This window comes from Plasmodium yoelii (genome assembly GCF_900002385.2).
Source record: "Plasmodium yoelii strain 17X genome assembly, chromosome: 5".
NCBI classification, from domain to species: domain Eukaryota; phylum Apicomplexa; class Aconoidasida; order Haemosporida; family Plasmodiidae; genus Plasmodium; species Plasmodium yoelii.
In genome coordinates this window covers 1192652-1208962 of record NC_036177.2, presented here as the reverse complement: position 1 = coordinate 1208962, position 16311 = coordinate 1192652, and the positions used below count along the sequence as shown (strand labels likewise).

At 20.7% G+C, this 16311-nt stretch overlaps 5 protein-coding genes across 5 annotated transcripts; all 5 read right to left on the bottom strand.

Moving 5' to 3' along the window:
• Positions 1-371: 371 nt before the first annotated feature.
• PY17X_0528701 (PIR protein, fragment) lies at positions 372-785 on the bottom strand (the record flags this gene model as incomplete). Its single annotated transcript, XM_034637429.1, has 2 exons — positions 372-638; positions 771-785. The coding sequence occupies 2 exons, from the start codon at positions 783-785 to the stop codon at positions 372-374; spliced, it is 282 nt and encodes a 93-aa protein (XP_034493403.1).
• Positions 786-3090: 2305 nt separating this feature from the next.
• Positions 3091-4244, bottom strand: PY17X_0528601 (uncharacterized protein; the record flags this gene model as incomplete). The annotated part of the gene is made up of 3 exons (XM_719210.1): positions 3091-3177; positions 3262-4092; positions 4230-4244. 3 exons carry the CDS (start codon positions 4242-4244, stop codon positions 3091-3093), a joined length of 933 nt encoding a protein of 310 aa, XP_724303.1.
• Positions 4245-6672: 2428 nt separating this feature from the next.
• PY17X_0528501 (PIR protein) lies at positions 6673-7768 on the bottom strand (the record flags this gene model as incomplete). Its single annotated transcript, XM_022957675.1, has 3 exons — positions 6673-6759; positions 6863-7645; positions 7754-7768. The coding sequence occupies 3 exons, from the start codon at positions 7766-7768 to the stop codon at positions 6673-6675; spliced, it is 885 nt and encodes a 294-aa protein (XP_022811136.1).
• A 2796-nt stretch (positions 7769-10564) lies between these two features.
• On the bottom strand, positions 10565-11785 carry PY17X_0528401 (PIR protein; the record flags this gene model as incomplete). Its single annotated transcript, XM_022957670.1, has 3 exons — positions 10565-10624; positions 10714-11646; positions 11771-11785. The coding sequence occupies 3 exons, from the start codon at positions 11783-11785 to the stop codon at positions 10565-10567; spliced, it is 1008 nt and encodes a 335-aa protein (XP_022811135.1).
• Positions 11786-14023: 2238 nt separating this feature from the next.
• On the bottom strand, positions 14024-15169 carry PY17X_0528301 (PIR protein; the record flags this gene model as incomplete). Its single annotated transcript, XM_022957665.1, has 3 exons — positions 14024-14104; positions 14263-15018; positions 15155-15169. 3 exons carry the CDS (start codon positions 15167-15169, stop codon positions 14024-14026), a joined length of 852 nt encoding a protein of 283 aa, XP_022811134.1.
• Positions 15170-16311: the final 1142 nt, after the last annotated feature.

Genomic DNA, 16311 nt, shown 5'->3' with positions numbered 1-16311 from the left:
GAACCCTGAACCCTAAACCCTGAACCCTAAACCCTAAACCCTGAACCCTGAACCCTAAACCCTGAACCCTAAACCCTGAACCCTGAACCCTAACCCTAACCCTGAAACCCTGAACCCTAAACCCTGAACCCTAAACCCTGAACCCTAAACCCTGAACCCTGAACCCTACCCTAACCCTGAACCCTGAACCCTAAACCCTGAACCCTGAACCCTAAACCCTGAACCCTGAACCCTAAACCCTGAACCCTAAACCCTGAACCCTGAACCCTGAACCCTAAACCCTAAACCCTAAACCCTGAACCCTGAACCCTAAACCCTGAACCCTGAACCCTAAACCCTGAACCCTAACCCTGAACCCTGAACCCTAAACCCTAAACCCTGAACCCTGAACCACTTAACCATATCATAATGTATTCAACAATATTGATGTTACTTTTTGCAACAGAATTAAACACAGAATTATCCTTAAAGAATGCATCAAGCAAATAAAAAAATCCAGCATTAATTTTACCCAAATTATCATTACATTTATTATCAGTACAATACTCATCGAAATTTTCCTTATTTGTAAATTCATAGTTTCCACTAGCGTTCAAATTATCGGAAAACGCGTCCCTTAGATCCTTGAACTTTTTACACTAAGAAATAATTTAAAAACAATTAATATAACGTGTATTATTGAAAATTTTATTAAAATAAAGTTTAATGATATATATGATACAATATCAAAAAATGTAAAGGAAATTATTATTATTAAAAAATGCATATACCACTTCCTTATTCATTATAATGGGGTTTTATTTTTTATTTGTAAATTGAATAAACTCATGCTGTTTTATATACAATGCCCCCAATATGTGACATAAATACTTTACCCCAATATATAACAGCTGTCTGTAGTTAAATATATATATGTTTTTCAATAATTAAATTAATATAGAATAATAAAATAATATTATTACTAAAAAAAGGTTTTATTTGTGTTTATGCTAATTAGCTAAGCTACCTTAAATAGAGGGATGCTTAATAAACTTTTTATTAAATATATGATGCATTTTATACAAAAAATGCTATTCTTACTAACATTTTGTATAACTATATTATAAAAATGAATATCCTTCTATAATGAATTTAAAGTATGTTTGAACATAGAAAAGAAATATATTTATATCTTATGTTTTGATGATTGTCCTTCAAAAAATTAAATGCTGTATAAATCTAAAAAATAAAAATTATAATATTACTATAATCCTTAAAGTATATAAATAGTCATTTTTTTAAATATATTAAATATTTACATACTTGTTTCTAATACAATAAACCACAGTTTTATTAAAATTATAATGTTTTCAAATTAAGTTATGTTACTTACATCTCTATGGAAATTATATAAATTTATATTGTTTTTAATGAATGTAGATAAATTCATAATCCATTTTAATGAGTCCGATAACATTATTTTTATTCCTATATACTTCAATTTAGAAGTATATCTTATTGGGCAAATTTATAATATATTTTGCCATATTTTCCATTCTTTAAAACAATTTGCACTGAACCCGTACTTATAAGCTTAAATAAGTCTTTGAATGCATGTTATTTTTAAAATAATGCTCAGTAAATATTAAACATATATACCTACTGATGATATTTTAAAGTATAATATAAAACTATGTTTAATTAGGTTCTTATATTGCACTTTAAGAGGAGAGAGATAAGATATATTTTCTCTTTCAGTATATAAATTTATATAAATATTCTTTAAATACTCTACATTGTTCATTTTTATCTTATATATTATATTGTTATAGTTATCAATGTATATACATTCAAATAATTTATTAAAATACTATATTTTATTAATTCTACAAAAAACAATAATAATATAATACGCATTAATATTGAATAATAAAATTATATTTAATATTAATTAAGTATTTAACCCTTTTTCCATTAATCCATATTTTTATAATATAAAACTACAAATTCCAAATTGGATCATTAACAAATATATAATGTATTATTATGTCTTTTCGATAATATTAAAATTTAATTATATGAAGGTTTCACAATATAACAATATTTCAATATTAGTTATTGAATAATATTTTACCAGTTTATATGTATAGGTATATAATATTACGTTATTCTATCTATCATATTATTTATAATTATTAAAACAAAATATGATAAAAAAATTTATTAATATACATATATTTTATTTTTTAACTATTTTAAAATATAATTTATTTATACCTCAAAACTATAAAATTTAAAAATTAAAATGACTAATATAAGATTATAACTTTATAGTAAATAAATTAATGTATATAAAACGATTTCTATAATTTGAATTTAAAACTTTATCATAAAATAAAACTATATATAATCGAAAATTAAAAGGATAGTATACATATATCTATAATTTAATTTTTTATTAATATGTATATTTTTATTGATTATTAAAAATATTAGGTGCATAAAACATATTTTATAGATAACGTTGTGTTGTCGATTCTCGATCGATATTTTATGAACATCTATTATTACAGTTCAGTTGGATAACATGATTTGAATCAAAATAAATATGATACAAATAATAAGTTTTACTAAATAAAATATTTCATCAACCAAAGAAATATATTATGTATACATAATTCATATAACCCCTGATTAACAAGTTTTATATAATGAAAATTATGATATAACATAATATTAATTTATGTATAGTCAATATCTATATTAATATGTGCAATATAGTAATTTTATTTTAATCATATTAAATCGGCACGAACAATCAATTATATATTTTATAACTTATAAAATATGTTATGTAACCCCTTCCACATTAATGGTTATATCCACTTCTTGGTTGCATATTTGTACTTTTGAACTTCTTGAAATTAAGCATACGGAATGACACATATATTAAATTAGTGTTTAAATTATAAAAAATTAAATAAAGATATAATACTTAGTCCTAGCCCAATATGGGTTCCACAGATACACCCTCAATCTTGACCCACAACATAAAAACTATATAAAAATTATGCAAAAATTACTTCCCAATAGACAGCTTCTTAACATATATTATTTGTTCATTCTCTTCTTTATATTTTTTATTTTTTCTCTTATTTGTTGTTTTTTAGATCGTTTCCGAAATCCAAATAACGAATACTAATATAAAAACGATAAACACATTATTTTTTTTTAACGTTTGCATATATTAATGCAAATAGTTTTTTAATTCCTTATTATTACCTTATAAGAAATTCCTAAAAAAAATGCTATTGCACCAAATATCGATAAAACTGTAAATAATTTGCTTGTTATCGACGAACTTGATGCCACATCTTCAGAAATTACTCCAGAACTTCTTAAATTTTGTTCAGAAATTTGTTCAGGACATTTTGGAATAATATTTGGTTTTTTTATCGTTGGAAAGGATGAACTGTCTTTGAATTTCTTTTTAAAATTATCATAATCATTTGATAAAGTACACAATATTTTATTACAGGAACTATCACTAGTAATACTAGAATCTTCATTAAGATCTTTATATTTATTAGCAAATTCATTAGCATCATTCAAATATTTTGTGCAATCTGACGTGCTATCATTAAATCCATTATACATGTTACATAATGATTTAAATGGAGCATAAAATTTAGACAATTTTTCATTAGTAATTTCCATCAATTCTTTTTTTTTATATATAAGATCATTATAATTTCTACAACCATCAACACCATCTATAGTATTTTTATACTTTTCTTGATTTTTTATATATATTTCATAAAAATTTTTTAGAATGTTTCCTTTTTTATCCTTTAGGTTTAACATATGACTTAACCATATGATAATGTATTCAACAGCATTGATATAATTTTTTGCATTATCCTTAAACACACCAGAACTCCCAAAGAATTTATTAAACAAAAATAAACATCCAGCATTAATTTTATCGAGATTACCTTCACAATTATTATTATTACAATAACTATTTAAAAAATTATTATCTTTAAATTCATGATATTTATTATTCTCCAATTTATCGGGAAAATCATTCCATAGGTTCTCGAACTTTTCACACTAAGAAAACATTTAAAAACAGTTATTAGAAATGTATATTATTGAACATTTTATTAAAATAAAGTTTAATGATATTTAAATATAATACAATATCAAAACATGTGAAGGAAATTAATATTATTAACAAATGTATATACCACTTCCTTATTCATTATAATGGAATCTTATTTTTGATTTGTAAATTGAGTAGAATCATTCTGTTTTATATAGACTCACCCCAACATGTGAAGCAAATACTTTAACCCTATATATAACAACTGTTTGTAGTTAAATATATTATAAGTTTTTCAATAATTAAATTAATATAAGATAATAACACAGTACTATTACTAAAATCATATTATACTTATTTTATAACAATTATCTGAATTACCTTAAATATAGGATTGCTTAATACAGTTTGATTAAATATAAATATGATGCATTTTATACAAAAAAGACTATTATTAATAAAATATGGTATAACATTATTATGAATATGAATATACTTTTATAATGAATTTAAAGTATGTTTGAACATAGAAAAGGAATATATTTATATCTTATGTTTTAATGATTTCTATTCTAAAACTTAAATACTGTATAAATCTAAAAAATAAAAAATTATATTATTACTATAATCCTTAAAAGTATATAAATAATAATTTTTTTTAATATATTAAATTTTTATATTTTTTTTCTTATTTTATATAATATAGTTTTTTATAAAACTATAACATTTACAAAATAAGTATAATTATTCACTTTTTTAATTGCATATACATAATTTTAATATTGTTTTTATTTAATATAGATAAATTCATAATCCATTTTAATGAATCATATAACTATTTTTATTCCTATATACTTCAGTTTAGAAATATACCTTATTTAGTAATTTTATAATATATTTTACGCACCCTTTCCTCTGTTAAAATACCAATTAACAATGAGCCAACACTTATTATGCTATTTATAATCATAAATAAGCCTTTGAATGTAAATAGTTTTTAAAATAATACTTAGTAGATATTAAATATATAACATATAAATACTTACTGATGAAATTTTAAAGTATAATAGAAAACTATGTTTAATTAGATTGTTATATTGCCCTTTAAGAGGAGAGAGATAAGATATATTTGCTCTTTTAATATATAAATTTAGATAAATATCCGTTAAATGTTTTCCATAGTTCATTTTAATTTTATGTATTATACTATTATAGTTATCAATGTATATACATTCAAATAATTTATTAAAAATTCTATATTTTATTAATTCTATGATGACGTAATGTTGTTTAGATTAAAAAATTATTATTTAATAAACACTAATAATATAATACAAGTTAATATGGAATAATAAAATGGAATTAACATGAATTGAATCTTTAACTTTTTCTTTATTTATCCACTTTTTTAAAATATATAACAACATATTCCAAATTGAATCGTTAACAAATATACAAAAATAATTCATTTATAATGTATTATTATGTGTCTTTTCGACAAAATTAATATTTAATTATATGATTATTTCACAATAAAACAATATTTAATATTAATTATTAGTAGAACATTTTATTAGACTATATATATAGGCATATAGTAATAATACATCATATCTATTATATTATTTATAATTGATAGAAAAAACTATAGGATTCAATTTTATTAATATACTTATATTTTATTTTTTAATATTTTAAAAAATAATTTATTTATACCTCAAAATATAAAATTTAAAAATTAATAATGATTAATCTAATATTATACCTTTATAGTAAATAAATTAATGTATATAAAACTATTTATATCAATATAAATTAGAACATTAGCATAAATGCAAAGTAATGAAATGAAAAAAAATGAGTGTTATATATATTTATAAATTTATTATAATATATCTATAGTGCATTTTTTATGCATTACTAAAATGTTAGATGCATAAAATGCCTTTTATAGATAACGTTGTATTTTCGATTCCCAGTCGATATTCCATGTATCTATATTTTATAAATATCTATTATTACATTTCAGTTGGATAACATGATTTAAAGAAAAATAAATATGATACAAGTTATAAGTTTTACTAAGTAAAATTTTCATCAAATAAAGAAACATATTATGATATGCTTAATTCAATATAACTCTGGGTTATCAAGGTTTATATAATAGGAAATTATGGTATTCCATAATACGACTTCATATATAATCAATATCTATATTAATATATGCAATATAGACATTTTATTTTAATCATATTAAATCAGCATGAACACACAATTATATATATTATAACTTATAAAATATGTTACGCAATTCATTACATATTAGCTTATGCCCCCTTTTGGTTGCATATTTGGATTTTTAATTTCATCTTGTGATTAAACATATGGAATGGTACACATATTAAATTAGTGTTCAAATTATAAAAAATTAAATAAATATATAATACTTAGCCCTAACCCCGACATGGGTTCCAAAACATAAAAACTATATAAAAATTATGCAAAAATTACTTCCCAATAGACAGTTTCTTAAAATATATAAATCATTATTACTGTTCCTGAAATAGTCACTCTCTTCGAATAATATATTAATTATTCATTCTCTTCTTTATATTTTTTATTTTTTCTCTTAAATATTGTTTTTGAGCTCGTTTCCGAAATCCAAATAACGAATACTAATATAAAATGTTAAGAAACGTATATTTTTTTGTTAACGTTTGCATATATTTAATGAAAATAATATTTAAATGTAATATTTTTTAATTCCTTATTATTTACCTTATAAGAAATTCCTAAAAAAAATGCTATTGCACCAAATATCGATAAAACTGTAAATAATTTGTTTCCTATCGACGAACTTGATGATGTAACTCCAGATTTAGATGCTAGTGCAGAAAATTCTGTTATCTCTGGAAGCGTTTGATAATCTTTACGTTTCTCTTTTATATTATTATAATCAGTTGTTAAAGCAGACAATATTTTACTATGCGGGGAACCTTCATCATTATATTTATTGTTTAGCTCTGTATATTGGTTAGCAAAATCATTCACATTATTTGACAGTATGTTATCTGTCTGATTCTGTGCAACATTACCATACATACTACATATTAATTTGGATGCATCATAAAATTTAGACAGATCTTCAATATTAATATTAAACAAATCTTTTTGTCCATTTATGAATTCATTAAAACCTGTAAATTTATTGGAATCTTCTTTAAATTTATTATATTTGTTACTATCATTTACATGTTTAGTATAAAAATCGTTTATTGTGGTGAATTTTTCCTCTGTGTTTTGATTTAATTTGTAACTTAACCATGAAATAATATATAGAAAAAATGGTTTAGTGTCTTTTTCAATTTTGCCTTTATTTGAGTATTCAGTAAAATATTTCTCAAGTAACCATAAAAACCCAATCGTAATTTGATCGAGTTCAGTATTACAGTCTCCACTAGGGCAGTAATTTTTGTAATTTTTAATAGTAGTAAGTTTATCTGTTGCGGGGGTACCTATTTCATCGGGTAAACACTTCCTCAAAAAATCAAGGTTTGAACACTAAGAAACCATTTAAAAAAAAATGATAAAAATATGTATTAAGAAAATATTATTAAAATAAAACTTAATGAAGTTTATAAGAAATATAATATCAAAAATTGTATATACTAGAGTATCATTCATTATGATGGAATATAATTTATAATTTATAGGTTAAGGGGATATCATATTATATACTAAAATAGGTAATACATTATTTAATCCTATATACAGCAATTATATGTAAACAAAAATAATTTTATTATTCTTAATATTAATTTAAAATTAATATGGAGCAATATATACTTTTATGGTAGTTAGATAAATTATATTGTTTGGGGGGCTGTTTAATACATGTTTTATCATATGTATATATAATACAATTTTGCATAAATTGTTATCCTTAATAACACTCATATGAACATTATTATAAAATTAAGGCAACATTGTAATGAATTTAGAATATATCTCCTCATACATGTGATTTAATATAGAAAAAAACGTCATATATTCTTTTTTAATAAATGGATCCCCAAAACTAATGTACTGAAAAAATTGAAACAATTAAGAAATTTATTACTACTATAATCCTTAAAGTATATAAATAGTTATTTTTTAAAATATATTAAATTTTTATATGCTTGTTTCTTATAATATATAATACTGTTTTTTCTAAAATTATATTATTTTCGAATTAAGTTGCATTGTTCCCTTTTTTAATTGCATATAAATAATTTTAATATTATTTTATTTAATATAGATAACTTTACAATCTATGTCAATGAGTCCAATAACTTTGTTTTTATTCTTATATAATTAAATTTAGAAATATACCTTATTAGATAATTTTATAATATATTTTGCACATCTTTCCCACGGTTTAAAACGAGAATTAGCATTGGTCCATATTTATAAGCTTAAATAAGTCTTTAAATGTATATTGTTTTTAAAATAATACTTAGTAAATATTAAACATATAAATAACTATTGATGCAAATTTAAAGTATAATAGAAAACTATGTTTAATTAGGTTGGTATATTTGCATTTTAGATAGGAGAGATAAGGGAAGTATGTTTTTTTAAGACAAGGATGTAGTCATATAATATTTATTTATTCTACATAGTTTAATTATATTTTATATTTTTTACCATTAAAACTTTCAATACATGTATACATTAAAATTAATCATTAATAATAACTTGGAATTATTACTTTTCTAAATATATAGTTTGCTTTTATATTTTATAATAAACTATATATAGTTTTATAATGAAAAACTATACAATTATTAATATTAATTTTATTGGTAGTGTTAATTCTAATATTACCACATTAAAAAATATTAAGTCAAAATTGTAATAATTCATATGATCTTTTATACGTATATTATAATATTATCAAATGTTTAAGAATATGTATAATGAATTTATACCCATGTAATGTATCAAATTAACATAATATATTTGTTCGTATTTAATGCGTTTACCTATTGTTATTAGTATTATTATTGTTACTGCTATGTCACAGTATAGTACAACGTAATAATTAATGCTTTTAATAAAAATACTTTAAATCAATGTATAATATTTCCTCGTTTCATAGTTTTTAAATCAACTATTTTAGAACAAATATACTATCTCGTAAAAACATTATATTCAAGTTGTATATTTGTGAATTTGTATGTATATAATAACCTAATAAAAATGTTATTAGTTCAAATTAAATTAATTATTACATACTTTTTCTATATACTTTGCATTAATACATAATTTTATATGTTTCTCAAATTTAATGTATTTAATGCTTGGTCATTGATACAATATCATATATATAAATAATAGAATAATAAATTTAATTTTATCTATCATATTGTTTATAATTATTATAATAAAATATAACATTAAATTTTATTAATATAGTTATATTTTATTTTTTTAAAATTTTAAATATAATATATTTATACCTCAAACTATAAAGTTTAAAAATGGATATTGATTAATCTAATAGTATACCTTTATAGTAAATAAATTAATGTATATATAAGTATCTCTATTATTTGAATTTAAAACCTTAATATAAATATAAAGAAAATGATATTATATATAATCGAAAGTTAAAAGGATAGTATACATATATCTATAATATAATTTTTTATTAATATGCATATTTTTATTGTGTTATTAAAAATGTTAGATACATATTAATATTTTATAGACAATGTTATATTGTCGAATTTCGATCGGTATTTTATGAATCTATATTTTATGATTATCTATTATACATTAGTAATGTGATTAATTAATGTTAAAAACACATATGTTAATCCGAATATATATTGTAATGTAGGCAATTGTTCCAAATGAATCATCATATAATTAATATCCAACCTCATATATAATGCTATTATTACAGTTCGATTGTTAACATACAATTTAAATTAAAACAAATATGATACAAATAATAAGTTTATTAAATAAAATGTTTCATCAAATAAATAAATATATTGCGTATTATGATATGCATAATTCAATATAGCTCTGGGTTAACAAGTCTTATATAATAAATAATTATGATATATCATAATATGAATTAATATATGCAATATAGACATTTTTTTTAACCATATTAAATCGATATGAACACTAAATTATATATATTATAATTTATGAAAAAAATTTATGTGACCCTTTTTTGGTTGCATATTTAAACTTCATCTCGTGATTAAACATATAGAGATGATACATATATTTAATTAGTGTTCAAATTATAAAAAATTAATACAATATAATACTTAATCCTAACCCAAATATGGGTTCCGCAAACACAATCCTGACCTACAATATAAAAACTATGATCAAAAATTACTTCGAAATAGACAGTTTCTTAAAATAAATCAATCGCCATATTCAGAATAATTTATTAATGATAAGTTTTCTTCTTTATTTTTTTAGCTTTTCTCTTAATTTTTGAAATCGCTTCCGAAATCCAAATAACGAATACTAATATAAAATGTTAAGAAACGTATGATTTTTTTGTTACCGTTTGCATATATATAATGAAAGTAATTGTTTAATTCATTATTATTTACCTTATAAGAAATTCCAAAAAAAATTGGTATTGCACCAAATATCAATAATACTGGAATTAATTTGTTTGTTATCGACAAACTTGATGGTATAACTTCAGAACTCGGTTCAGAACCTTGTCCAAAAATTTCTTCAAAATCTCCTCCAAAATCTCCTCCAAACAATTGTTTATAACCTTCTACAGATCTTTGTTCAGGATTTTTTAATGTTTCTTCCGATGTAGAGGATGAAGTATCGTTACATTCCTTTTTAAAATTCTCATAATCAGTTGATAAAGTAGACAATATTTCTTTATATGGACTTTTATCAGCAATATCAGAATCATTCTTAAGTTCTTTATATTTTTGATCAAATTCATTATCATCTTCCAAATATTTCTTGCATTTTGTTTTGTCATCATCAAGTTCATTATACATTTCACATAATGATTTAAATACTTTATAAAATTTAGATACATTATTACTATCCATATTCAACACATCCAATTTTTTATCTATAAGTTCCTTATAACTATCATAATCAGTTAATTCATTTATTTGCGTCTTATACTTACCACAATTAAATATGTATTCACTATAAAAACACGTTATAATATTTTCTTCTTCACTAATTTTCAGATTTAACATATAACTTAACCATATCAAAATGTAATCAACAATATTGATGTTATATTTTGCAGGAGAGGGGGCCACACCACAATCCTTAATGAATTCATCCAACAAATATAAAAATCCAGCACTTATTCTATTGAAATCACTTTGAAATTTATTAATATCACAAAAACTATTTGAAAAATCAATATTATTACAATAATTATTTGAAAAATTATCTTTATTACACTTATTATTTAAAAGCACAAAATCATTAAATTGATAATTTTTACTATTGTCCAATGTATCGGGAAAAGCATCCCAAATATTCTTGAACTTTTCACACTAAGAAATCATTTAAAAACAATTAATAAAAACGCGAATTATTAAAATAAATTTTAATGATATTTATATGAATACAATATAAAAAAATGTAAAGGAAACTATTATTATTAAAAAATGCATATACCACTTCCTTATTCATTATAATGGGGTTTTATTTTTGATTTGCAAATTGAGTAGAGACATGTTCTTTTATATGTACTACACCAAATATCTGACGCTAATACTTTAACCCTATATATGACAATTGTCTGTAGTTAAATATATTATAAGTTTTTCAATAATTAAATTAATATAGAATAATAAAATAATATTATTACAAAGAAAAGTTACATTAATCATAATTAGCTAAATTACCTTAAATAGAGGGTTGCTTAATAGATTTTATACAAAAAATGCTATTCTTACTAACATATGGTATAACTTTATTATAAAAATTATTATATTTTTATAATGAATTTAAAGTATGTTTGAATATAGAAAAGGAATATATTTATATCTTATGTTTTAACGATTGTCTTTCAAAAACTTAAATACTGTATAAATATAAAAAATTAAAAATTATATTGTTACTATAATCCTTAAAACATATAAATAGTCGTTTCTTAAAACATATTAAATAATTATACAATTGTTTCTAATACTATATACCATGTTTTATTAAAATTATAGTATTTTCAAATTAAGTTGCATTGTTTCCTTTCTATGCAATTATATAAATTTATATTGTTTTTAATGGATGTAGATAAATTCAAAATTCATTTTAATGTGCTCAATAACTTTATTTTTATTCCCATATTCTTCAATTTAGAAGTATATCTTATTGGGCGATTTTATAATAAATTTTGCCATATTTTCCATTCTTTAAAACAATTTGCACTGAACCCATACTTATAAGCCTAAATAAGTCTTTGAATGCATGTTATTTTTAAAATGATGCTCTGTAAATATTAAACATATATACATACTGATGATATTTTAAAGTATAATAGAAAACTATGTTTAATTAGGTTGTTATATTGCCTTTAAGAGGAGAGAGATAAGATATATTGCTATTTTAATATATAAATTTAAATAAATATTTGCTAAATGTTCTACATAATTCATTTGATTTTATATATTTTATTGTTATAGTTATCAATGTATATACATTCAAATAATTTATTAAAAATACTATATTTTATTAATTCTACAAAAAACTATGATAATATAATATTGAATAATAAAATGATATTTAATATTAATTAAGTATTTAATCCTTTCTTCATTAATCCATATTTTTAGAATATAAAACTACAAATTCCAAATTGAATAATTAACAAATATATAATGTATTATTATGTCTTTTCGATAAAATTAATATTAAATTATATGAAGGTTTCACAATAAAACAATATTTTAATATTAACTATTAATAATTTACTAAATTATATGTATAGGAATATAATAATGCATTATATCTATAATATTAAACTTTATTAATATACTTATATTTTATTTTTTAACTATTTTAAAATATAATATATTTATACCTCAAAACTATAAAGTTTACAAATTAATAGTGATTAATCTATTATTATACCTTATAATAAATAAATTAAAGCGTATGAAGCAACTTCTATTAATACAAGAAGATAATAGTAACTACAATTAAAAATTAAAAAAATCTTAGAAGCATAATAATATTTTATAGATAATGTTGTATTGTCGATTCTCGATCGATATTTATGAATCTATATTTTATTATTATCTATTATGCATTAGTAGTGTACTTAATTAACATTAAAAATATAATCATTAATATGAATCGAATTATAATAATAGCCAATCTCATATATAATGCTATTATTACATATCAATTGGCACAGTATAATTTAAATTAATTGTAGCACAATTTATAAGTTTCACTAAATAAAATTTTCATTAAATAAAGAAACATATTATGATATGCATAATTCAATATAACCACATATTAACTTTTATATAGGCAATTATTATATAGCATAATATGAATTAATATATGTAATATAGTTATTTTACTTTAATCATATTAAATATATATTAACACTCAATTATATATATTATAACTTATAAATATGTTATGTAACCCCTTTCATATTAATGGCAATATTCCTTTGGGAGTACATATTTTTAACTTCATCTCGAAATTAAACATACGGGATGATACATATATTTAATTAATGTTCGAATTATAAAAAATTAAATGCAATATAATACTTAGCCCTAACCCGTTTATGGGTTCCACATCATAAAAACTATATAAAAATTATGCAAAAATTACTTCGAAATAGACACTTCCTTAACACATATCAATCATTATTACTATTCCTGAAATAGTCACTACTCTTCGAATAATATATTAATGATCCATTTTCTTTACTGTTTTAGCTTTTCTCTTAAATATTGTTTTTGAGTTCTTCCGTAATCCAAATAACGAATACTAATATAAAATGTTAAGAAGTATACGATTTATTTGTTAACGTTTGCATATATTTAATGAAAATAATTTTTAAATTTCTTATTATTTACCTTATAAAAAATTCTCCAAAAGATTATTATTGCAGTGAATATTGATAAAGCTATAATTAATTTGTTTACTATCGACAAGCTTGATGATGTAACACCAGAACTTTGTACGTGCTGTTGTGTTCTTTTTATCGATGGAAACGATGGAATATTCATACAATTAATACCATTATATTTATTTTTTAAATTATCATAATCAGTTGATAAAGTAGACCATACTTGACTATATGAAGTGTTTCCAGTAACACTAGAATTTCCATTAAGTTCTTTAAATTTGTCAACTATCTTATTTGCATATTCCAAATATTTCGTGCATTCTAGATTGTTTTCATTAGATTCAGTATGTATTTTACATAATAATTTAAATGCTTCATAAAATTTAGATATATCTTCAAAATCCATATTTTTAGCTATGATTTCCTTAAAATTATTATATCCCGTTTTTTCTTTTAATGTATTACTACAATCATTATCATAATTTTTACATTTAGTATAATTCTCAATATTTTCTATATGATTAGTATACAAATCATTTAGGTTGTTTTTTTCATCTTTCTTTAGGTTTAACATATAATTTAACCATATCATAATGTATATAATAAACGCTTTAACATGTTCACTACTTAAATCATCAATCCTATGAGAAATATTTTGCTCGAACAACCATAAGCATGCAGCATTTATTTTATCGAGCTCAGTAATGCATTTGTTGTTTCCTGAATTCCCATGAGGGCAGTATTCCTCAATACCATCTATATTATGAATATCACATTCTTCAGAATTTATTTTATCGGGATAATTTTGAATTACTATATCAAAATTTTCACACTAAGAAAGAATTTATAAAAGTATATAAAAATATATGTTAATGAAATTCTTATAAAATCAAAATTAATGAAATTTATAGATTATATAATATCGACAAATACAAGGAAAAGCAAATTTTATTAAAAAATGCAGATACCAGGTCATAATCCATTGTGATTTTATTTTGTTTATAATATGTAAATTATGTAACATAATATTGTTTTATATATTTTACGCTTAATAAATGACAAAATAATTGAAGTCTAACATAAAATCATTTGTGTTTAAATAAATTCCTATCATTTTTAATATTAATTTAAAGGTAATGTGGAACAATATAATATTTTTATGGAACTTAAATTCCCATAAATTAAGGTTATTTTGTGCATTATATGTTATATATATAAGTTTAAACATAAAATTACTATCCTTAATAAAAATCATATGAACATTATTATAAAAATTAGCATTGTAAAGAATTAAGAATATATTTTCTTTTACATATGCTTTAACATAGAAAATAAACAACGTCATATCTTTTGTTTTAATAAATGGTGTCTCAAAATGAATATACTGAAAAAATCGAAACAATTAAGAAATCCATTATTACTATAATGTTTAAAAGTATATAAATAGTCATTTTTTAAAATATATTAAATATTTACATTATTGTTTCTTATAATATATAATATAGTTTTTTCTAAAATTATAGTATCTTCAAATTAAGTTACATGTTCCATTTTCTATGCAAATTACATAAATTCATATTATTTTTATTTAATATAGATAATTCATAATTCATTTTAATGAATCATATAGCTATTTTTATTCCTATATACTTCAATTTATAAACATTCTTTATTGAATAATTTTACAATACATTTTGCCATATTATACATTCTTTAAAACACCAATTAACACTGAACCCATATTTATTAAACTATTTATATGTTTAAATAAGCCTTTGAAGATAGATAGTTTTAAAAATAATACTTAGTAAATATTAACATACAAATAAGTATTGATGCAAATTTTAAAGTACAATATAAAACTATGTTTAATTAGGTTATTATATTTCACTTTAAGAGGAGAGAGATAAGATATATTTTCTCTTTTAATATATAAATTTATATAAATATTCGTTAAATGTTCTACATTTTTCATTTTTATCTTATATATTTATTGTTATAATTATTAATGTATATACATTCAAATAATCTATTAAAAATTCTATAATTTATTAATTTGATGAGAAAACAATGATAATATAATATGAAATAATAAAATGACACTTAATGTTAATTGAGTCTATAT